Source organism: Thamnophis elegans, chromosome Z (assembly GCF_009769535.1).
Source record: "Thamnophis elegans isolate rThaEle1 chromosome Z, rThaEle1.pri, whole genome shotgun sequence".
Taxonomy (NCBI): domain Eukaryota; kingdom Metazoa; phylum Chordata; class Lepidosauria; order Squamata; family Colubridae; genus Thamnophis; species Thamnophis elegans.
This window is the reverse complement of record NC_045558.1, coordinates 66706399-66730598: the sequence shown is the minus strand read 5'-3', so window position 1 is coordinate 66730598 and position 24200 is coordinate 66706399. Positions and strand designations below refer to the sequence as shown.

Sequence of the window (24200 nt, the reverse complement as noted above, 5' to 3'; positions counted from 1 at the left end):
TGTTTGGACCATAGCTGGACTCAGTTACTTCAACCATCTCGAACGCTGAGAGCCATTTGTACTACCTGAACTTGCACTTTTAACAGCTGTATAATCTATCTTTTTTCTCTCTTTTTCTTTTTTTCTCCTTCTTCTTTCTTTTGTATGGGATATGCATGGGATATGCATGTGATTGAGTGAATGATCCCACTTTTATTACCTATTATTGTTGTATTTTTTGTGTTTTTAATTACTATGTGGGGACTACCTGGGTGAATGAATGAGTGTGTTTGATTCGGAGGACCTGTCGAGGAATGCGGGGGTCATTGGGGTGGTCGGGGGGACTATGGACACGGGAGTGGGCCAGAGCATCACGTCGTAACAGGGAGGGGCAGATATGGTGGGGACTTTAGGGCTGGCCATTACCGGGGAAGGAGGGCTCGCTACGTTATAGAGAACCCCCCTTCCGGCCCTATGAGTCCCACTCCAAGGCCAGATGGCGCGAGTAATCAGGACCCTGGTCTCAGGCTGTTGTCGCTAAACCCCAGGTCTGTAGTTCATAAGGCTCCTCTCATCTGGGACTTAATTTTAGACGAGAGGGCAGACCTGGCATGTATTACTGAAACCTGGCTGGGCCTGGAGGGAGGAGTCCCCCTCGTAGAGATGTGCCCAGAGGGTTTTCAGGTGCTCCATCAGCCGAGAGCTCAGAGAAGGGGTGGGGGTGTGGCCATTGTTATCCGAGAGGCTCTAGTACCTCGTAGGATCCCTGCTCCGGAGCTTGTCGGGTGTGAGTCCCTGCTGGTGAAGTTAGACCTCAAGGGTCAAGTGGGTCTGCTGTTAACGTACCTGCCTCCCAACAGCGTTGCAGCAGCCCTCCCCTCGCTCCTCGAGTTGGTAGCTGAGCTGGCAATTGAGTTCCCCAGGCTTATGGTTCTGGGGGATTTCAACTTGCCTTCGCTCGGTGAACACTCTGATGGAGCGCAGGAGTTCATGGCTTCCATGACAGCCATGGGCTTGACCCAAGTAATTCGGGGCCCAACCCACTCGGCGGGTCACATGCTCGACCTCATATTTCTCTCGGAGCAGTGGACTTGTGATCTTGGTCTGAGGGGCAGTGAGATCGTACCCCTGTCGTGGTCAGACCACTACCTACTGAGGCTTGACTTTCGGAGACCAAACCCCCACTGTAGGGAGGAGGAACCGACCAGGTGGTTCCGCCCCAGGTGACTTATGGACCCTCTGAGGTTCCAGACAGAGCTTGGGGTAATTCCTGATACCCTCGCCCGCAGTCTGGCGGAGACTCTGGTTGCTGCTTGGAACTCGGCAGCGACGGAGTCTCTTAACCGGATTGCGCCTCTACGGCTGCTCCGAGGCAGTAGATCCAGGAGGGTCCCTTGGTTTACTGAGGAACTCCTGGAGAGGAAGCACCGGAAGAGACGCCTAGAGCACCAGTGGAGATCCAATAATGAAGCGGTGGACGTGATGAATCGGGGCCTTGAGGCTGTTAAAGACTGGATGAGAGCTAACAAACTGGTACTCAACCCGGAAAAGACCGAGTGGCTGTTGTGTTTTCCTCCCAACAATTTGGCTAATGTTCCATCAATCAGGCTGGGGGGGCAAAATTTATACCCCTCAGACAGGGTCCGCAACTTGGGAGTCCTCCTGGACCCACAGCTGAGTTTCGACCATCACTTGTCAGCTGTGACCAGGGGGGCATTTGCCCAGGTTCGCCTGGTGCGCCAGTTGCGGCCCTACCTGAACCGGGAGGCCCTCACAACAGTCACTCGAGCCCTTGTGATCTCTAGGCTGGAATACTGCAATGTGCTCTACATGGGGCTGCCCTTGAAGAGCATCCGGCGACTTCAGCTAGTCCAGAATGCGGCCGCGCGAGTGATCGTGGACGCACCGCGGTTCGCCCACATAACACCGATCCTCCGTGAGCTGCGCTGGCTACCTGTTGATCGCCGGGTGCACTTCAAGGTCCTACTTACCATCTACAAAGCGCTCCATGGTAGTGGATCTGGCTATTTGAGAGACCGCCTTCTGCCAATTACCGCCCTGCGTCCCATCAGATCGCACAGGGTAGGCCTCCTCCGAATTCCATCCGCCAGTCAGTGCCGACTGGCGACTACGCGGAGGAGAGCCTTCTCAGTTGCAGCTCCGACGCTATGGAACAATCTCCCCGTGGAGATCCGTACCCTCACCACCGTCCAGGCCTTCCGCACGGCCCTCAAGATCTGGCTATCCCGTCAGGCCTGGGGATAGGACTTTACTCTCTCCCCGCCTGAATGCTGAGTGAATGTTGTGCTTTTATGGTTAATTATTTTTTTTACTCACATTTTCTTTTATGTCTTGTCTTGCACTCCCTTCCCTCATTATTGTAAGCCGCCCTGAGTCCCCTCAGGGAAAAGGGCGGCCTATAAGTGTTCAATAAACCTAAACCTAAACCTAATAAATCCAAATCGAACCGAGCACTTTTAACATCTTGCATCAGAGTACATCCGGGCAATCAGGACGTCAAAAAGAACTTACATTGCCACTCTGATTGCTTCCGCTGAGTCGCGCCCAGCCGCCCTGTTCAGGATAACCCATTCCCTCCTAAATAGAAGGGATATGGGTGATCCTTTGCAGGGCAGGGCTGAGGACTACGTCCAGTTTCTCGCGGATAAAGTTGCTCGGTTTCGGGCGGACTTGGACTCCAACCCTGCAGAACCAGCCAAGGCACTAGGGGATAATCTGTTGGTCATCGCTGGATTGAGTTTCAGGCTATTGCCCCTGAGGATGTGGACAAGGCCATGAGGGCTGTAGGTGCCTCCACATGCGTGCTGGACCCGTGCCCCTCCTGGCTGGTTGTTAACAGCAGGGAGGTGACACGGGGCTGGATCCAGGCGGTTGTTACCGCCTCCCTTCGGGAGGGGGTCTTTCCCCCCCACTCTTAAGGCGGCGGTGGTGAGACCCCTCCTGAAGAAACCATCTTTGGATCCAGCCTTTCTAAACAACTATCGTCCAGTCTCCAACCTCCCCTTTGTGGGGAAGGTTGTTGAGAAGGTGGTGGCCTTTCAGCTCCAGCGGTCCTTGGAGGAAGCTAGTTATCTTGATCCATTCCAGTCTGGCTACAGCACAGAAACCGCTTTGGTCGCATTGACCGATGATCTCTGGAGAGCCAGGGATGGAGGCCATGCCTCCATCCTGGTACTCCTGGACCTCTCAGCGGCTTTCGATACCATCGACCATGGTATCCTTCTGCGACGACTGCGGGAGGTGGGGGTGGGAGGCACTGTTTTACAGTGGTTCTCCTCTTACCTCTCGGACAGGTCGCAGTCGGTGTTAGTCAGAGGGCAGAGATCGACCCCTAGGCCCCTAACATATGGGGTGCTGCAGGGCTCGGTCCTGTCCCCCCTACTTTTTAATATCTACATGAAACCGCTGGGCGAGATCATTCGACGGCACGGGATAAAATACCAACAGTATGCGGACGATACACAGTTGTATCTGTCCGCCCTGTGCCAACTCAATGAAGCGATGGACGTGATGAGCCAGGGCCTTGAGGCTGTTAGAGACTGGATGGGGGTTAACAAGCTTGTGCTCAATCCGGATAAGACCGAGTGGCTGCTGTGCTTCCCTCCCACTAATTGGCCAAGTGTTCCATCTCTCAGGCTGGGGGGTCAAATACTACGCCCCTCAGACAGGGTCCGCAACTTGGGAGTCCTCCTGGACCCACAGCTGACTTTTGAACACCATTTGTCAGCTGTGACCAGGGGGGCATTTGCCCAGGTTCGCCTGGTGCACCAGTTGCGTCCCTACCTGAACCGGGAGGCTTTCACAACAGTCACTCGTGCCCTTGTGACCTCTAGGCTGGAGTACTGCAATGTGCTCTACATGGGGCTGCCCTTGAAGAGTATTCGGCGACTGCAGCTAGTCCAGAATGCGGCCGCGCGAGCGATCGTGGGTGCACCTCATTTCACCCACATAACACCTATCCTCCGCGAGCTGCACTGGCTACCTGTTGATCTCCGGGTACACTTCAAGGTGCTAGTTGTCACCTACAAAGCCCTTCATGGTATTGGATCTGGGTACTTGAGAGACCGCCTACTGCCAATTCCCTCCACTCGACCAATTAGATCCCACAGATTAGGCCTCCTCCAAGTTCCATCAGCCAGTCAATGTCGACTGGCAACCACGTGGAGGAGAGCCTTCTCTGTGGCAGCTCCGACCCTATGGAACGAACTCCCCGTGGAGATTCGTACCCTCACCACCCTCCAGACCTTCCGCACAGCCCTTAAAACCTGGCTGTCCCGACAGGCCTGGGGCTAAAGACCTTAAGCCTACCCGGATAGTATGAATGTTGTGCTTTTAACGATGTATTGTCTTATATGTAACTTGGTTTGTCCTCCCCTCCACCTGAACTGTGAGCTGCCCTGAGTCCCCCCAGGGAAAAGGGCGGCATACAAATAAAGTATCTTATCTTATCTTATCTTATCCAAGTCAATAAACTCGCACTTGATGGCCGCCGTTTGGAGAGACTGTAAGAATTGGCTTACAGTCTCGGAGTCTTTTTGAACACACTGCCGGAAAGCATAGCAGCGGTCTATGTGAGAGGGCATTGGAGCATAGTGGTTTTTAAGCTTAGCAATCAAAGTGTCCCACGTCAGTTCGTGGACTGGCAGGGGTGAGGCTAGAGCCCTGGCAGTATTAAACATGTCAGGTCTACACGAACTGAGGAAAAAACTGCATTTTCAGTCATTTGGTAGCTGATGATTATTATTAGCAATTAGAAAATACTGGACTACTCGAGGAAACCAGCCCACGATTCATTTGGCAAGCCAAAAGGCGCAAATTGAGGGAGCGAAGCCATAGCGATAAGTAGCGCTGAGGTAAAAAAAATCTTTTCCTTGAAGATAAGAGGAAATAATTGTTCCCTTCTCCTTTGGCTGTTCTAGGGAGGAACCTTCAGCATCCCACCTTCGTCGTCAGTATTGAAGACTGAGCTGATTGAAGAGACATGGAACGGCTGAGGTAATGAAGAACAGCTTTACTTAACAGATTCAGTTAACAGGTAACTATATACAGAGTTCAGCACCTCCCCTGCTTGACAGCTATTTATACAGGAGCTGTCAAGCAGGGCAACCAATAGGAATGGTGTAAACAGCTCGCGCTCAGCCAATTGCACCTTAGCCAATCAGGCATGGCTCAGCCAGAGCCAGCTGTCATTCGTAAGTCGAGGACATGCAGCCGGTCATAAATCGAGGACTTGCGGCCGGTCACAAGTCAAGGACTTACATTAGGATGTAACAAAGGCAACATCCCCAAAGGGCTCCAGGCCCATCTCAAGGCAAAGCCGGAATCTACTGAAACATGACAGCAGAGTTTCAGGCTTCCAAACCTGCCGCCTTTGAAATAGCAACCAGAGACCAGGCAGTGTGAGGTGGCACTACAGGATGGAAGTGGCAGGTGGAAGAGGAGGTGGCAGCCAACAGTCAGGTTATCTGAAGGGCTGCCCCGGGGGGACCAGCGGCTGATGCAGTTCATGTGCAGTGGCAGCAGAGGCCTTTCACCATCAATCCCTTGTGGCTCTGAAACAGCGGAGGGGGACCGGGTATGGAGACTGAGCCACCAACCCATCCTCCGTCACATGGCAGTCTCTGGTTTGGGAGGGGAGTGAAAGGGAAGAGGTGGGGGAAGTCACTGAATGGGTGGGGAAATATATATCTTTCATCTATCATCTATCATTTATATTTGAATCTAAGTCACCAAGCAGGCAGTGGCCTGGCTGCAGGGACCCTGAGGTGCAGGGGTGTATGTTTCCTCAGGGAAATCTTTATTTTCCTGCTATTTTCATAGGCAAGTCTCAGAGCAAAATATATATACAGCAATACTCTGACAACAGGCCCATTCATTCATCACTAACTTCAATATTCTTTATGCAAATCCCAACTCAAGATCAGTTTCACTATATGAAATGACAGATCACTTTTTCTTTCTTTCTTATGCTTTATGAATATCAAAAATTCAATGTTTAGTCTAGTGTTTAAGACAACAATCTAAAAAGCAAGAGACTATGAGTTCAAGTCCCACCTGATGGCAAGGCTGAGCTCGAGAGGGGATAAACAGGTCATCAATCATGAGTCTCTGTGTGCTCACAAGACATATAAGTCCAGCTCATCTTAAATGCCTTTCTTATCTCCCACTAATTTCCCTTGTCCATTAATAATTCAGATTCTTGTACAGTGCTTAAGCTTGCAGTAAATCTTTACACTAATTGAACAGTCTGGTTCTCCTGATTTTCCTTAGCTGAGGGACCTTAAGTCAGTCATTCTCTTTCAGCACAGCCCATCTCACAGGATTGTTGTTGTGGGGGAAATAGGACAGAAATGTGTGTTTCAATGTGTTCACTGCCACATTATTTGTAATACTAATAAAGGCAGGATACAAACGAACAAACAAATAAATACTTGTTCTTACCTGACATTGTAGTGTAAAACAGGGTTTATTTGGACTCTGCCATAACTCTGAGCTGTTATATGAACTTCCTTCAAAACTGCAACCTAGGATAAAACAGAAATAAATAGAACAGTTTAGTAATCTACACACTTACAAAAATATTACATGAACTCAAAGTTGTTTAGTTTTAAAGCTCTGATTCCAATGGTCTTATAAAGTATCAATTATCAAAGGCATGATCTGAGCTCTTAAAATACAAATAGCTAATTCTCGTGGGTTAGAAAATATATTTGAAACTATGCCAACAGACAATCATTTATCATTAATGAAAGGCAGGGATCACTGGAAGAGAAATGATGCACTTAGGATAAGTTAACATAACAAGAATGATTGATAGCTGTCAGAAAATTAGACAGACAGACTAAAGTTCAAGGGAACTTTAAAGAAGTCAAAATGACAAATGACAAAATGACATACATACATAGAACTTCTGCCTCTTTTTTAAAGTTACACATTAAAAAGAGATGGACTTCAATAATCTCCATATTGCCCTCCCTACAGTCACCCATGGCAAAAGATTAAACTTTAATCCAGTCAAATGCTATCAGCCTTACTCTATATACCAGACAGGAAATACAATCAGATATACCAATTCTACTTTATTGCAGAATCTTGAAAGTCTGAAAGCATAATTTTCCCGCTGTCTCCCTTACAACCCAAGAAATGTTTCTTTTTGAATCTCTTCCCACACCCATTATGCAGCTACAGATTACTCTGCTTCTTACCTGGCCATGTCCTAGGCAGCATCTCATCACCTTGTTCCCTAAAGTTTTTCCTACCACCTACCATTACACTAACTAACGTACAAAAGGGTAAGTAAATAACAATAATAGAATTTACATAAAATTTCCTGCAAAGCTTTCTTGATAATGACTGTTTTCTACATATTAGACAACAAGATTTCATCTCTCTTTTATAGAATCACTAGCAGCTATTAATCAATCAAAAATTGGAGTTATTGGATTAGCCATTAGACCAAGTCTGAGTCCAGGCAGAGGATATTGTTTTCTCTGGTCTTTATTTCATCTAATTCAGAGGTGGGATGCTGCCGGTTTGCACTGGATTGGGCAAACCAGTAATGGTAGCAATGAGAGGCTCTGCCTACCCGCCTGGATGTGCATGTGCAGAAGTGTTGCACAATCGCACGTGCGAGTGCACATGAGCGAACCGGTACTAAAATAAATTGTAACACACCACTGATCTAATTGTTTTATGTTTTCAAGGGTGATAATATCTTTGTTTAAAGCATTATATGTCTGCCTCAGAATTATTTCAGCACACTTCTCTGACTTATTCTTGGTCTGAGTTGTTATTCTCATACCATTATTTGAATTTCCTATCTTCATTCTGATGCACTGATTCTTTCCTATATATTGGTATCAAAATGTCTTAAAATCAAACAAATAAGTCAATCCCAATAATAACCAGGGCAATCACAATGAAGTTGGAAGCATTTGAAAACAATGCCGATATCATGGATTGATATAAAACAAACCATGTTATACTAAGCTTAATTTATGTTTCAATGAAATCTTTTTATTGAATAGCAATTACAATTTTATTGTAATAGCAATAGCACTTAGACTTAGCGTATTTGCTGCGTACTGAAGCTAGCCAGGTCCGTTCCCGCCATTAGGACGGAGCCGGCTCCTGATTGGCTGACCGTCTGACAGCAGGCTATAAAAGGGGAACTGTCAGGCGGAGGCAGTTAATTCCATTACTGTTAGTGTTGAGTCAAGGCATCATGTTAGTTATATTGTTGCAGTTGTGAATAAAGATTGTTGCAAAGATAACTGTCTACCTGTTTGAGACACCCACACATGTTCTGAGTATTGAACAATTGACAAGGAATGTGGGGTGTCTCTGAGGCAACAGTGTAGCAACAATTAGGAAGTGTTAAGTAGCATATTTGTGGAAACTGTAGCAGAGTACTGAAGTTCTTCAGCAGACGTGAAAATATATTATATCTTAAGAAATGGCAGGCCTCACCACGTTTTTCCCATTCAACCCCACCACGGAGATGTGGGAGCATTATGTACAGAGTTTTGAATGTTTCCTTAGGGGAAATGCCCTTACTGATATGTCAAGTGACAGAAAATTCACCTACTTCCTGACAATATGCGGAATTGAGATTTTTGACACAACCTGTGCCTTCAGAGCACCTATGTCAATTCATGAGATACCTTGGGACATGCTCTTGACTAGATTAAAAAGTCATTATGCTCCTTCCCCCTCCAAAATCACCAGGTGCCACACATTCTACCATAGGAACCAGGTGGAGGGGGAATCAATTAATCACTATGTGGCCACCTTAAGGTCATCCGCCTTGCACTGCAAATTTAAAGATTTTAACAATGCTCTTCTTGATAGTCTTGGGTGTGGCATGAGGGACCTTCATCTGCAACGCTGCTTGCTAAACCAGACATCACATTCCATTCAGTGCTGGATGAGGCTCGAGTGGCTGACATGTCAATCCTGTCATTACCTGTCATACAAAACCAAGTTCCTCTTGAGTTGTTGAAGCCTATGAGCTCTGCGAGTATGGCTGTTCATCAAAGTGAACTAAGTCCTGAAGACGAGTCTGATAATAAAGTTAATCATCTTAATGAGGAGAAAAAGAAAAGTTGGCCCGATGGCTGGAAAACGTTGCTAGGGGTGTATTTGGGTTGTGGTGGAAGCCACCCCAATCAATACGCAATTTTAAAAGTGTCATTTGCAGATGCTGCGGTCGGAGGGGCCACTTAGTGAAAGTCTGCAGGGCTTCACAGCCAGCAGTTGGCCAAAACCAAAAGTAGCAGTTTAACAGTAGACAGCAACCAAAAACACCGCGATTGGAGGACAATTGCAATGATATTTATAGGAAGTTTGCCAGCTTGGGGATGTGATTCAAAGCATGAACCCTCCATAAAAAATAAGAGTAACAGTGCAGCTAGAAGGTGTGGAATGTGAAATGGAAGTGGACACAGGGTCCATCATTTCCATTATTTCCTGGAGCACCACAAAGGGAATGATGCCAAGGCTAGTGAAGAAACATCTATGAAACTGTGGCTTATCCTTATGAGACTATCAAGGGAATCAGATTTCTATTGTGGGTCAAGGAAAATTTAGAGTCAAATATAGGGGTTTTAATGGCCAGTTGCCTTTTATTGTAGTAGAAGGTTGGCTGCCAAGCCTCCTAGGGCTCAATTGGTTCAAACCCCTGGGGCTTTTTATTTTATTTTAAAGTTTTTATTTTTAGACAAACATAGTCAAACATAAAATCATCTTCAATTACATACAGTGTGTTGATTGGTTACAAGGTTTTTGTGCATCCTTTCCATAGTCATCACTTACAATTTATATGAAATCGCATATTATCAAGTCAAATATTTTTATATACCTTATTATCATTGTACCACATTTATTTAACTATCACTATTGTTCCTTCATTTTAAATGAGATATTCAACCTTGAAATGTTGTTCACCGTCGATCAAAAGCGAAGCGGGAGGTGGAGGAGCAGGTGGACGAAACGACGAAGTGCGGACAGGCTTTATGAGGTTAACATGAAAAACCGGGTAAACCCGGTTGAGGTGCTTAAGCAGCTGCAGGCAAACAGAAACAGGATTGATGATCTTGACAATGGGAAATGGGCCAACATATTTAGGCCCCAACATCTTTGACTTTTGTGTAGTCTGAAGAAACTTGGTGGAAAAATAAACTTGATCACCAACTTTGTAATCATACGGCTTAGTCCGCTTTTTATCAGCCTGTTTCTTATGGGCGTGATGCACAGCATCCAAAGTGCGCAGCGTCCAACACCACACGGAAAGGGGTGAACCCAGTGCTGCTATGCACAGAATTATTATAAGCCACCTCCACGTGCGGCAACAAATCCACCCAATCATCTTGCTGGTAGTTGATGAAACAACGTAAATATTGCTCTAGTACAGAATTAGTCCTCTCACAAGCCCCATTAGTCTGAGGGTGGTGGGCAGAGCTTAAGCCCTGGGCAGAGCCAATCCGCTTCAGAAACTCCTTCCAGAAAATGGAGGTGAACTGTACACCTCTATCTGAAATGATGCGATTGGGCACCCCATGTAAACGGTAAATGTGGGAGATGAACATCTTAGCAAGAGTCTTAGCAGAAGGAATCTTGGAGCAAGGGATGAAATGGACTTGCTTGGAGAACAAGTTGGTAACAACCCAGGTAACAGTGTGACCCTGACTCTCAGGAAGTTCGACGATGAAGTCCATAGAGATCTCCTTCCAAGGGGCGACAGGGCGAACTACAGCCTGGAGCAGTCCTTGTGGTTTCCCCGGCAGGTGTTTAGCAGCAGCACAAATGGGACAACTGGCAACATAACGTTCAATGTCCTTTTTTAAAGGAGGCCACCAAAACTGTCTTTTGATGAGATGGAGCGTTTCAACAAAACCAAAATGCCCTGCCATTTGGGAATCATGAGCTCGCTGAAGAACAATTAATCAAAGAGATGCCGGAATGTAAAACTTTGCCCCAATCCAGGGCAACCCATCCCTCATAATACATTCAGTCACATGCTGCTGGAACCAATCATCATCAGGGAGGGCTTTCTTGAGAACAGAAAGAAAGTCCTGGGACACCTCCACTTTAGAGCGTGCTTGATTCCTAGTAACAACTGGAGCAGCAAGGCTCATCATGGGAAAGACAGGCTGGACCACGCTGAGTTTAGAACAGTTGTACTGAGGAAGCCGGGATAAAACATCAACCATGAAATTCTTTCCCCCTGGAATGTATTTCAGGGTAAAATTAAAATGATTGAAATGCTGAGCCCAGCGCATCTGTTTAGGAGAAAGTCTCCTGGGAGTTCTCAAAGCTTCCAAATTTTTATGGTAAGTTCACACCTTGAACGGGTGTTTGGCACCTTCTAGAAAATGGCGCCAAGTGGTTAAAGCCCAACAAACAGCAAACGCCTCCTTCTCCCAAATGGCCCAACGTCTCTCCGTGTCAGTCAGCTTGCGAGAGGTGTATGTGCAGGATTGTAAGTTACCTTGATTGTTGGCCTGAAGCAATACGGCTCCCACTGCCACGTCGCTGGCAACAGCTTGAACCACAAAAGGTGTGTCCATGTCCGGGTGTTTGAGGACAGGTTCCTCGGCAAAAAGCCATTTTAACTTCTCAAAGGCAGCTTGACATTCCATGGTCCAATCCAACGGCTTGCTAGGCTTGGGTTTCGCCCCACTTTTGGACTTCAAAAGGTTAGTTATGGGAAGAGTTATCTTAGCAAAAGAGGGGATGAACTGGCAATAGAAATTGGCAAACCTCAAAATTTTTTGCAATTCCCTGCGTGTACAAGGGGCCTCCCACTTAGTGACTGCTTTGACTTTAGCGGGATCCATCTCAACACCTGCGTGAGAGATACAATAGCCCAGGTAGTCAACCTTCTCCTGATGGAATTCACATTTGGACAATTTGGCGTAAAGCTCCGCGGCCCGAAGTTTCTTCAGCATGGTACGAACCAGCTTTACGTGTTCCTCACGTGTTTCCATGTAAATAAGGATATCATCTAAATATACGATAACGCCTTTGTAAAGATGGTCATGTAACACCTCATTAATTAATTGCATGAAGACCGCAGGCGCCCCCTGTAGGCCAAACGGCATTACACAAAACTGGAAGCAGCCAAGGGGGCAGTTGAAAGCTGTTTTCCACTCATCTCCCTCTTTAATACGGACTCTATAGTATGCTTCCCTCAAGTCCAGTTTAGTGAAAATGTGGCCCTTCCCCAGTTGGGCCAGCATGTCCTTCATCAGTGGTATGGGTACAGGTTCTGAGGTGAAATGCAGTTCAAGTTTTTGAAATTCACACATAATCTGAGGGAGCCATCTTTCTTTTCTTTGAATAGCACAGGAGCTGCCACCTTGGGCCTAGCCAGTTCAATAAAACCCCTTTCCAAATTTTTATCAATGAATCTTCTCATTTCTTCCATTTCCCTAGGGGACATTGAATATATTTGGGGCTTGAGAAGCTTCACCCCTGGCAAAATATCAATGTTGCAATCAGTGGGTCTGGGGGGGGGAGTTTATCAGAAGATTTCTCACTAAAAACTCCCCTTAGATCCCAATATTCTTTCGGAATTTTCTCCTCCCCTTCTATCCTCTCCTGCCACCTGGCTGCCAGTGTGGGGTTAGAATCAGCAGGATCTGGAGTCTCAACCTCCCATTCAGGGGGTGTGTTAGTGCGAATACGTAACCACCCATTTCTCCAGTTAATGTGAGGGTTCCACTTACGAAGCTAGGGGAGCCCCAAAATAAGGGGCTGATCCATTCCAGGTGCCACAATAAAAGTGATTAATTCCTGATGGGTCCCCATTTTCATCTCTAAGGGCTCAGTAGAAAAATGAGCAGGACCCCCTCCTGCAATAGAACCATCAATTTGGCAAAAAACAATAGGGGTTTTCAAAGTCCTCAATTTTAAGCCAAGTTTTTCCACCATGTCAGGACTTATCATACAGCGAGAACAGCCCAAATCCAGGAGAGCTAAAAGGTTTTCAGCCGCGCCAGAATGTGGCACTCTTAGTTCAATTGGGATAAGCATGGGGCCCCTTTTGGAACTTACCCAGTGATGAGACTAGTCCTCATCTGATTCGTCAGACGAGCTGGAGCTAATGCCTCCCTCCTCCTCCAGCTGGAAATGCTGGGGAACATTCTCAGCGGCGCATGCAGCCTCTCTCTTCTTGCCCGGGGCCTTACTTGCTCTTCCCTCTCTTCGGGGAGGGGGTGGAGCGGTCTGAGCCAATTTTACGCGGCAATTCATGGCGTGATGGCCTTCCTTTCCGCAGTGGAAGCATGTGAAAGGCTTGGTTTTGCTGGTGAAAATCCCTTTTCCCTCACTTTTGGGATGGAGGGGGGCTTTTGGAGCTGCTGTGGGGGGATTACTCCGCTTCTCCCTCTTTCATGCATTGAAGCCTGGCCAAATCCAACTCCACGACTGCCGCATGTTCATACCAAGCAGTCACCCGGCGAGGAATGTGTCTGTTTACGCACTGCTGGTAAATTTTTTCATTCAATCCCTCAGCGAACTGATCCAACAAAGCATCCTCTGACCACCCCCTCATATAGGCTGACAACTGTTGAAATTCCTGGACATAATCTGCCACCGATTTATTTCCCTGCTTCAGGGCCATAAATTTCAGGCGCCCGCGTCTCTCGGTCAGCGGGTCATCAAACCTCTTCTTCATGGCTGCAATAAAGTCATTAAAATTCCTCAGGAGAGAGGAATTGCATTTGTGTAGGCTCACCATCCATTCGGCCGCTTTTTTTTCTAAGGACATTAACACCATTCCTACTTTCATTTCATCAGTCTCTAAATCAGGTCCATAGATTTCCATATAATTCCAGACCTGTATGATAAAAAGTCCTAAAGTCTTAGGATCCCCATCGTATTTTACAGTTAAGGGAGGAACTTTTGCCATTCGGCGTCGCCTGCCCCCCCCTACTCTTTGAGCAGCCCTAGCTGGAGGGGGGGAGGCTGGTTCTGGGTTTTCTTGCGCCCAACCCCCCTCGGCTTCTTCACCCTCCCTTAACCTATGCATCGAGTACCTTTGCTCAAGATCTTCAGCCAGCTCCCTTTCCACTGCTCTTTCACGGCTCTTGCATTCAGACCAAGCTTCCTCAAGGAGTCTCATGGCATGGGACAGCTTGTAATCCTCTTCCCCAGAGTCACCCCAATCTGCAGACTTTTTCTTTGGTCTCCTTCTCGTGACTCCAGCATCCAACTCCTCTGACTCCTCTTTTTGTCCCACACCCAAAGTCCATCTGGGATGAACAACTGGCTCTTCCACCCTTAGCCCAGCCAGCTTTTCAGTTAAAGATGGTCCTGCCGTCGCCCCTTCATTTTCTTCTTTGTCACTCACATGCAAAGACATTTCTTTTTTTCTTGTGAGAACACCCCCCTCGGTAGCTCCGGGTGGGGTGGAAATGACACTTAGCTTATTGTCAGCCTTTCTTCATTCAATAATCAGGGAAGAAAACCACCAGACTCCATTTTGTTGAAATCAAGTGTACTTTTACTAATTATAAATGAACAGATGCAAAGCTAAGCTAAGTCTGGTTAATTAGGCGTGAAAGCGAATAATATAATGTATAATTCATTCCCCTCCCCTTGGCATCCCCGTGCACAGTCCAATCATAATTCGCCCAAATGTCAGGTGTGAGATAACTTCAAAAGGCATCACCAGGATGGAATGCTGGACCCTTGGCCTTGGCGGGAAACACTCCTTGACATGCGTAGTAAGGTGGTCAGTTCAGCGTCTAGAAACTTCCTCCAGGACAACGATTCCCCTCCCAAATACCATGCCCCCTCCCCGTTTCAATGGCAGCCGAAGCAGTAGCAAAGCAGAGGCTGACAAATTCATTACATCATATTAAATCTATCCAATAATAATATATCTTTGTTATATTCTGTATCATTCTATTATTGTCATATTTATAACATTCTCTAACATCTTTCATTTCAATGTTTTTTTATCTAACCACTGATAAAATAAATCCCATATCTTATAAAATTGTTTATCTTCTTGTTCTCTAATTTCAAATGTCAATTTACTCATTTCAGCACATTCCATTATTTTATGAATAACTTCCTCCTGCGTTGGTATTTTCTCATTTTTCCAATTGTTAGCAAATACAATTCTAGCTACTGTTAACACATTTACAATCAAATATTTCAATTCTCTATTGTATGTTTCCAGTATGATTCCCAATAACAAGATCTCTGGTTTAAAATATATATGTTTTTCTATCATTGTTTCCAACCAGATGTGGAATTTAGTCCAATATCTTTTTGCTTCTATGCACGTCCACCACATATGGTAATATGAACCCAGTATCTGATGACATTTCCAACACTTTTCCTATTTATTCTTTAACATTCTTGCTATTCTTTTTTTTTCGTATTAAAATGTTTTATCTTCCATTTTTCATTTTCATACAGTCACATATATACTGTGCATAGCCGGGGCCATACAACATTAAACAATAATCACAGCAATTCCTCTTGTCAACAATACCCCCCAAAATAGAAACCCAATATACCTCTTCCACTCTCCATACACCTCTTTCTTCCGCCCCCCTCCAACTTTCTATCTTCCCTCCATCATTCCCCTCTACCCTACTTCCCCTCCCCCTCTACCACTCCTCTCTCCCAGTCCACTCCCTCCCTTCCTTCTCACCCTCCCTCCCATCCTCTCTCCCGCCCTCTCTACCCCTCTTTCTTCTATCCCACTCCTCCTCCCCTTGGTGTATATCTACTATATGTCAATGTACTCAACTTTCCTATTTTTACAGAGAAATTAAAGAGAAACAGTATACATGTGAAATCACATTACATTGAAATCTAACACATAGTATATATCCCCCCTCCCTCCCCCCAACACCCCCCTCCCTCCCCCCGACTTCGCAGAGCCCGTACACGGTATAGATTTTTAACAAACACAGTCTAAAATATATTGAGACAAAAGAAATAAAAAAAGAGGTTAATAACATCTCTACATCGATCTTAGCTTCTTCCTGTTACACTAACTTTGAACAGTTTAAATCATTCCTGATCTTAAGCATAGGCTATCTGGAATTTCTTAGTCCCGTATTTGTTTTGTATATAGTTAATCCATTTTTTCCAGTCACATTTATATCTCTCATTTGAATGATCTTTAAGATATGCCGATATTTTAGCCATCTTGGCTAAATTTGTAACTTTCAATGACAATTCTTGAGTTGTAGGCAAGTCTTCCTTCTTCCAGTATTGCGCCACCAACAGTCTTGCCGCCGTTATTAGGTGCAGAATCAAGTTAGTCTCTACCACTGTAAAGTTAGTACATATACCTAGTAAAAATAACCGAGGAGTAAACTTTATCCTTCTTTTAAAGATATTTTGCATAATCCACCATATTTTTATCCAAAATGCCTTAACCTTTTGGCAGGTCCACCATATATGAAAATATGTAACATCGAGAGAACCACACCAACATTTAGGCTGTACATTCGGATACATAGAAACCAGCTTTTTAGGATCTAAATGCCATCTATAGAACATCTTATAAAAATTTTCTCTCAGGTTTTGAGCTTGTGTAAATTTCACATTTCTTACCCATATTCTTTCCCATGTATCCAACATTATTGGTTCTTCAATATTTTGAGCCCACTTTATCAATCTTTAACTAATTCTGTTTCCGAATCTATATGTATTAGTACATTATATATCCTCTTCATATGCATTAAACTTTGATCTCTTATTTGTTTAAACAAATTATCCTCGACTTGGATAAAACCAATTTTTTTATCTATTTTCCACCTGGCCTGTAATTGCCCATACTGGAACCATGTTTGAACTACCTTCTCCTCTTTTAATACCTTTAAGGATTTTAGTTGTAGTACCCCCCTTTCCAAAATGAGAAGCTGTCTGTAGGTAGTTCTATCCTGTTTTTGTGCTATATTCATATTTTCAATGCATGTCTAGGAATTGCCCACATGGGTATCTTGTCATTTAATTTATATTAAATTAAATTCCAAACCCGCAGTAAAGCATTTCTTAAAATATGACTTTTAAAATTCTTATCCAATTTTTTGTTGAATAACAGGTAAGCATGCCAACCATATACCAGATCGTGTCCCTCGATATTCAGTATTCTATCATTAGTTAAATGAGTCCAATCACTAATTACAGATAGAGCCACTGCATCATAATATAGTTTTAGATTAGGTAATTTCAAGCTTCCTCTTTCGCGTACATCTTGCATTATTTTCATCTTTGCCCTCGGCTTCTTTCCTGTCCATCCAAATTTGTTGATACCCTTCTGCCATTCTAAAAGATTCGCATCTTTTTTAAGTATAGGTAACATTTGGAAGAGAAATAAAAAATTTGGTAAGATGTTCATTTTCACTGCCGCTATCCTACCCAGCAAAGATAAGTGCAATTTCTCCCATTTTTTCATCTCTATCTGTATACTATGCCAAAGTGGTTCATAATTATGCTTATATAATTTCCCGTTTGAGGTTAAAATATTAACTCCAAGGTATTTGACTTTTTTGACTACCTCACATCCTAGCATCCCTCCTAGTTCTTCCTTTTGAATAATTTATTTATTCATATAAATATGAATATAAATTCATATTTATAGCTAATATTTTTGTTTTTCCTAAATTTATTTTAAAACCAGACACTTGACCATATTGATTAATCTTATTCATTAAAACCATACTGGATTCCTGCGGTTGTTCCAATATTATGACAAAATCATCCGCAAAAGCGCGGACTCTGTATTCTTGCTGCCTAATCTTGATCCCTTTTAGACCATCCAAGCCCGTATTTTATTCAACAATACTTCCAAAGTTATAATAAACAATAGTGGGGACAAAGGACAGCCCTGTCTTGTACCTTTTCCAATTTGAAAAGCGTCTGTAAAACTTCCATTGACTATGATTTGTGCTGTTTGCTGTTGGTATATTGCTTTAATTGACTGTAAAAAGCTATCTCCTATCTGCATTTTTTGCAATATCTTCAACAGAAATTGCCAGTTAACTCGATCAAAGGCCTTCTCAGCATCCAAAAATATGAACGCAGCAGGAATTTGGTTGTTCTTTCCCAAATATTCTAATGCATTAATAATTAATCTAACATTACTTTTCATCTGTCACCCCTGTATAAAACCTGTTTGGTCGGTATGTATCAATTGTTGAAAAACCAGCATTAACCTATTTGCTAGTATTTTAGTAAAAATTTTATAATCTACATTAAGTAATGAGATAGGTCTATAATTTTTTGGTTGGGTAGTATCTTGATCTTCTTTGGGTATCAAAGATATAAACGCTGTCTTCCAAGATGGAGGCACCTTACCTTCCATTTGAATCTTATTAAATAATTCTCTAAGAGGTTCTACCATTTCTAACTGTAAATTTTTATAGTAAACCACTGTCAAACCATCTGTACCTGGTGCTTTCCCTAACTTTAGTTGCTTAATTACCTGCAAAATTTCCCCCGAGGTTATTGGTTGGTTCAATTTTTGCCTGTGCTCTTCTCTAACTGAGGGCATTTTCTCTTTATCTAAGTATTTGTCTATATCTAAACCCTTAATTTTATCCCCTTTATACAATTCTGTAAAAAATTCCCGAAATGCCTTTTGAATCTCCTCCTGTTGAAACATCTCCTTCCCTTTATAAATCAGTTTAGAAATATTTCGAGTTTTCCTTTTTTTCCTAATCTGATAAGCTAACCATCTGCCAGGTTTGTTTGCGTTACAAAAAGTATTGTGTTTTGCATATAATAAACTAGTGGCTACCTGGTCAGAGATCAACATGTCAAATTGAGATTTTAATATGGTAATTGCTTCCTTAACCTTTGTATCGCCTGGATTCATTGTTAACTCCAACTCTTTCCTCTTAATTTCCTCTTCCAATTCTGTTCGTTTTAGCCCTTGTTTATGTCTATGTGTTTTATTTATATTCATCAGCACTCCTCTCATATACGCTTTGCTTGCATCCCATACAAATTCCATAGGTGTACCCTTATTCATATTCAAAACAAAGTATTCAGATAACAATTTTTTACAATCATTAATGTACTTTTCATATCTGAATAAGTTTTCATTCAGTCTCCAAGACCTTCTTGCCTGCACTGCCCTTCACAATTCCATCCAAACTGGGTTATGATCAAAAGGACCGTAGCTGCAATCTTTGCCTTCTTCACCCTAGAAAGCAAATCATTAGTGATTAGTATAAAATCAATCCTTGAAAGGGATTGATGTCTATCAGAAAAGAAAGTGAAATCATATTCCTCTGTGTTTCTTTCTCGCCAAATATCTCTCAATTCAAAGTCGTCCATCATGTCAAAAAAAGGTTTGGGTAGCTTAGCTCGCATTTTAGTATTTGGGCGAGAGGTCTTCTTATCTCTTTTAATGTCTATCACACCGTTCCAGTCACCCAATAGTATACAAGACCTATAGTCCCACTGTATTAATTTAGCATGAAGATTTCTATAGAATCCGTCTTGCTGTTGATTAGGAGCATAAATTCCCAAAAGTAATGTCTTTTTCCCTTCTAAGATTAGATCTAACACGATATATCTTCCAAAGGGATCTGCTTCAATTAGTTCAGCTTTGATGTCTTTTCTTAAGTAAACGACTATACCATTTTTCTTTTCCATAGCAGAAGTTACAAAATGTTGACCAAGTTTTGGGTTAAACAAATATTTTTGATCAGTTGATTTGATATGAGTTTCTTGCAAACAAATTATATCATTCTTAAACTGTTTAAGATAGTGAAATATTTTCTTTCTCTTCTGTGGAGAATTCAGTCCATTGACATTCCATGTTAGAATCTTGGTTGTCATCTTTGGTTACCTGAAGCTTTTTTAGAGCCTCCTGCATGGCCTGTTTAACCTTTGGCCTAGCTCCTCCCACGGCTTCTGAGCTTGTTGCTGTAACTCCTTGATCGATGGCCGATAATTGTTGAGGTTGTTGCCTTTTAGCTTATTTTTCCATTCGTCTGGTAGTCATACGGCTAGGTCTTTGTTCCATAACACCTTGCCCTTCGGGGGAGGGGAGATGGTACATCTTGTCTGGTAGTTGTGTGGTTTGCTGTCTATCTTGTCCTTCTTGTGGTTTTGTGGTTTGCTGTCTATCTTGTCCTTGTGGTCTTTCTCCAGATCCAGATGGTGCAGAGTGTCCCGCCTTGAGAATATTGTGATAAAAATCTCGAGCTTTCCATACGGAAAGAGACGATATCTTTGCCTGTCAAATGTAAATATAATACCAAATGGTGCATCCCATCTGTACTGTATCTGACGGTTTCTGAGCTCTTCCACTAAAAAAAGCATAGTCTCTCCTGGCTCTTAGCATCTGAGGTGGTATTTCTTTCAAAACAATCAAATCCTAGCCCCCAATTTGAAGCCTAGTGTTATAGGACTCTTGTAGTATCATGTTTCTGAGCTCTCTTGTGGTGAAGTATATAACTACGTCTTGGGGAAGTTGCTTCTGTTTTGCCACCCAAGAATTAATGCGATAAGCTTTATCGATCTGCCAGTCCAAGTTGGACCCCGGTCTTCCCACCAGACAATCAAAAGCTTCTGAAAAAATCTGTTTCAAGTTCTCCTGTTTATCCTCACGCAACCCCCTGACTCTTAATGCCAGCTCCATCTGCCTGTACTGTATCATATTATTTTTTTCCCAGCGTTTTCAACTTTTTGTTGCACCACCTCAGTTTTGGATGTCAAATTGGTATTAGCTTCATTAAGATCCTCTAGGTTATCTTCAATTCCAGAAACATGTTCTGTCAGTACAGTTACAAGTCCCAGCATATCATCTTTCATTTTAGCAATCCTAGTATCAATTTTATCATATAAGTCCGCCTTAAGCTCTTTTATTTCCTCCTTTATCTCCTCTCTAAATTCTCTAAAAGTTTCTAAATTCTCCTCTCTAAATTCTCTAAAAGTTTCCAAAAAAGGTTCTTTCGTTAGCAAATCTCCAGTAGGGGGCATAGAGGGTGGAGGCTGCAACTTTGTGCCAGGTATTGGAGATGTACTTCTAGGAGGAGGTTTTAGCCCAGGATTTAATTTTGAGGCCATTATAAGTCTTATCTTCAAGCAATTAATCAAACTCTACTGGCCCGCTGTGCAGCTTATGAAAAAAAGCTGTTAAATCACCCCTTTGTTAGCTCCTTAGGACTTTTCAGAAGGTTTCAGAAGAAAAAGCATTGTAACGAAGCAGCTCAGCATATTCAGCGCCATTTTAGACTTCTCTATATCAGAAATATATATTAGCAAAGTTGATAAGAGGAAAGTCTTGTAGAATCTTGTAGAAATGAAACTAATTAATAAGAAGCTGCTGGCCGGCTGTTCCCTCCCTTTGAAGTTTTATAGCTGTTCTTTGCAAAAAGATTAGGGAGGTGAGCGTTGTTATGGAGAATACACAATCACCATTTTAGGAGCTTTTTTTTTTTAGATAACCAAATTAACGAAGGAAGCTCTTGTAAAAAAATGAAGCTAGGATTTAAATAAGCAAATGAGGTTCTCAGACACGGGCTCTGCTTGTATTAAAATCAGATAGATAGTTCAAATATTGTTCTAAGTGGGAGGATCTTACTTTGAGCTGAAAAAAAAAACAGCTGTAGATTCCGGCACGGAGATGATTCAGCCTCGGCTGGCCTCCCCTCTCTTCGCAGACAAAAAAGCTGCAAAGATTAAAAAAGGCACTTGCCAGCTGGATCTCTCTCCTCCACTTCTTGCCTGAAGGATGAGGTATCTGTCAGATGTCTAGGCAGATAACGCGACCAGGAACTCGGGAGCAGCTCTATTAAGCTGCCACCATCAGCAAGGTCCCGCCCAGGAAGTCAACATTCTTGCTATTCTTGTTGGGGATAGATGCCACCTGTAAAACATCTTATACAAATTTTCTTTATATGCTGTTGACATTGTCATTATATAATTTTGACACCACAATTTTCGCCAATTCTCTAAGTCAATCCCATGTCCAAAATTTTCTCCCCAAGCAATCATAGATTCTTTAACTTGTTTTTCTTCTAACTTAACCTCTAATAAGTATCCATACAGTTTTTTAATCACCTTTTCATCAGTACCTATCACAATTTTATCTAACTCAGTCATTTTATCACGGAAACCTTCCATTTTAAGATCTTTATCATATCTAGAATGTATTTGCACGTATGAAAACCAGTTCATCTTTATACCTTGCTGTTCCAGTTCTTGCATAGATTTAAGTTCACCCTTTGCATTCAATATTTCACTATATCTAACTGTTTGTTACTTTTTGTATGTTATTGGATATGAAAAAGCTTCAATAGTTGATAACCAGACTGTAATTTTTAAATAGTGTTGCCTTTTAATCTTCTCCCAGTTTAATTGCAAAGCCTCACATATGTAATGTCTTCTAAAATACCCCTGCGTTTTAGTTCCCTTGTACCATAAGAAAGTGTGCCATCCCAACAGCAAATCATGTCCTTCTAATCTAAAATTTCTTAATGCTATTCATTCTTTTACCCACATCAAACTTGCTGCCTGATAGTATAACTCCCAGTTAGGTAGACCAAATCCTCCTCTTGTTCTAACATCTTGTAACAATTTTAATTTTATTCTCGCTTTCTTTCTCTGCCAAATATACTTCAATACTACTTTGTTTAAATTGTCAAAATAATCTTTCCCTAATCTAATTGAAATTGTCTGGAATAAATACAAAATCCTGGGTAATATATTCATCTTGATTGTTGATATTTTCCCTATTATTGATAGTTGTGAGTTTTCCCATTTTGCCAAATCTGTTGCAATCTGTTGTTTAAGTTTATGGTAATTGTTCGCTTTAAGTGTACTACATCTTGCTGTCAAATATATCCCCAAATACCTGACCTTATTCATGACTTGAATCTTCAAAGCTTCCACCAATTATTCCGTTTGTCTTAATAACATGTTGTCAAAATCTTCATTTTGTCTTTATTTATTTTCAAATCTGCTACTTTTCCATATTCCTCTATTTTTTCTATCAATTTAGGTGCAGTTTCTAGTGGATCCTCTAAGATGAAGACCAGGTTATCTGCAAATTCCTGCAATTTATATTCCTCCTTTTTAATTTTCATTCCTTTTATGTCTTTTTCTTCTCTAATGTTTCTATTTAGGACTTCTAATGTTAAGATGAACAGTAGAGGCAATAATGGACAACCTTGTCTTGTCCCTTTCCTTATTTCAATAAAGTCTGTCAGTTCTCCATTTATCATTATCTTTGCTGTTTGTGGTCTATAATTTGTATGGCTTGGGTGAATTTCTCACCAAAGCCCATCTGTTCCAGCTGTAGCAACATAAATCGCCAGTTCACATTGTCAAAGGTTTTCTGTGCATCTAAGAACATCAAAGCCATTTGTTTTTCAGGATGTGCCTCATAATATTCCAAAGTGTCCAGAATTATCCTCAAAGCCCTGGGGCTTAAGGTCTATGGAATCAATGTAATTACCAAATTATGGAACTGAATATCCTCCAATGTGAATGTCCGTCTGTTTTTGATGGCAAGTTGGGTACTTACATTGGGAAGCCAGTGTCTTTCAATTTGGACCCAACTATAGCCCCTTTTCATTTCAAGCCATGGTGCATGCCATTCGCCCTTAAATCAAGAGTGGACGCTGAACTGGATAAGCTGATGCACAAGAGGTGTTGGAACCTGTGGATCATGCAAGATCGGAGACCCCTATAGTCACCCCCATCAAGGCTGATGGGTCCCTTTGCTTGTGTGCTTATTCTAAGTGTACAATTAACTGTGCCTTGCCACCTCATGCCTATTCCATGCCCGTAGTGCAGCACCTGCTACACTCTTTGGGTAAGGACAATATTTTTGCAAAATTGGGCTTAGCTCAGGCCTATCAGCAGTTGCCAGTAAACAATGAAGCAGCAGAGGCTGAAACCATTATCACCCACAGGGGTGCATTCTGATGTAAGCAACTTCAATTTGGGGTTAGCATAGCACCTGGCCTTTTCCAAAGTTTTATGGAGAGACTATTAAAAGGGATTCCTGGAGTCATCGCTTATTTTGATATTGTGCTCATTGCAGCGACCAGTCAATCAGCACTTATGTCCAGCCTCTGTGTGGGGCTCAGATGGTTTCAGAAAGTAGGGTTCAAGATGAAGTAGGAAAGTGTCACATTGCTGTGGCCCAGGTGGAATTTTTAGTATTCCTTGTTGATGCTAAAAGTCTGCACCCCACAGTAGCTAAA

The 24200-nt window shown here is 42.9% G+C and overlaps 1 protein-coding gene across 1 annotated transcript in view; it reads right to left on the bottom strand.

Annotated features, from left to right (window-relative positions):
- BMPER (BMP binding endothelial regulator) overlaps nt 1–24200 on the bottom strand; it is a 464374-nt gene that overhangs the window by 289923 nt on the left and 150251 nt on the right. Inside the window, exon 4 of the mRNA XM_032234511.1 lies at nt 6442–6524. Within this exon, the coding sequence (XP_032090402.1) occupies nt 6442–6524 (83 nt within the window). The remainder of the gene's footprint in view (nt 1–6441; nt 6525–24200) is intronic.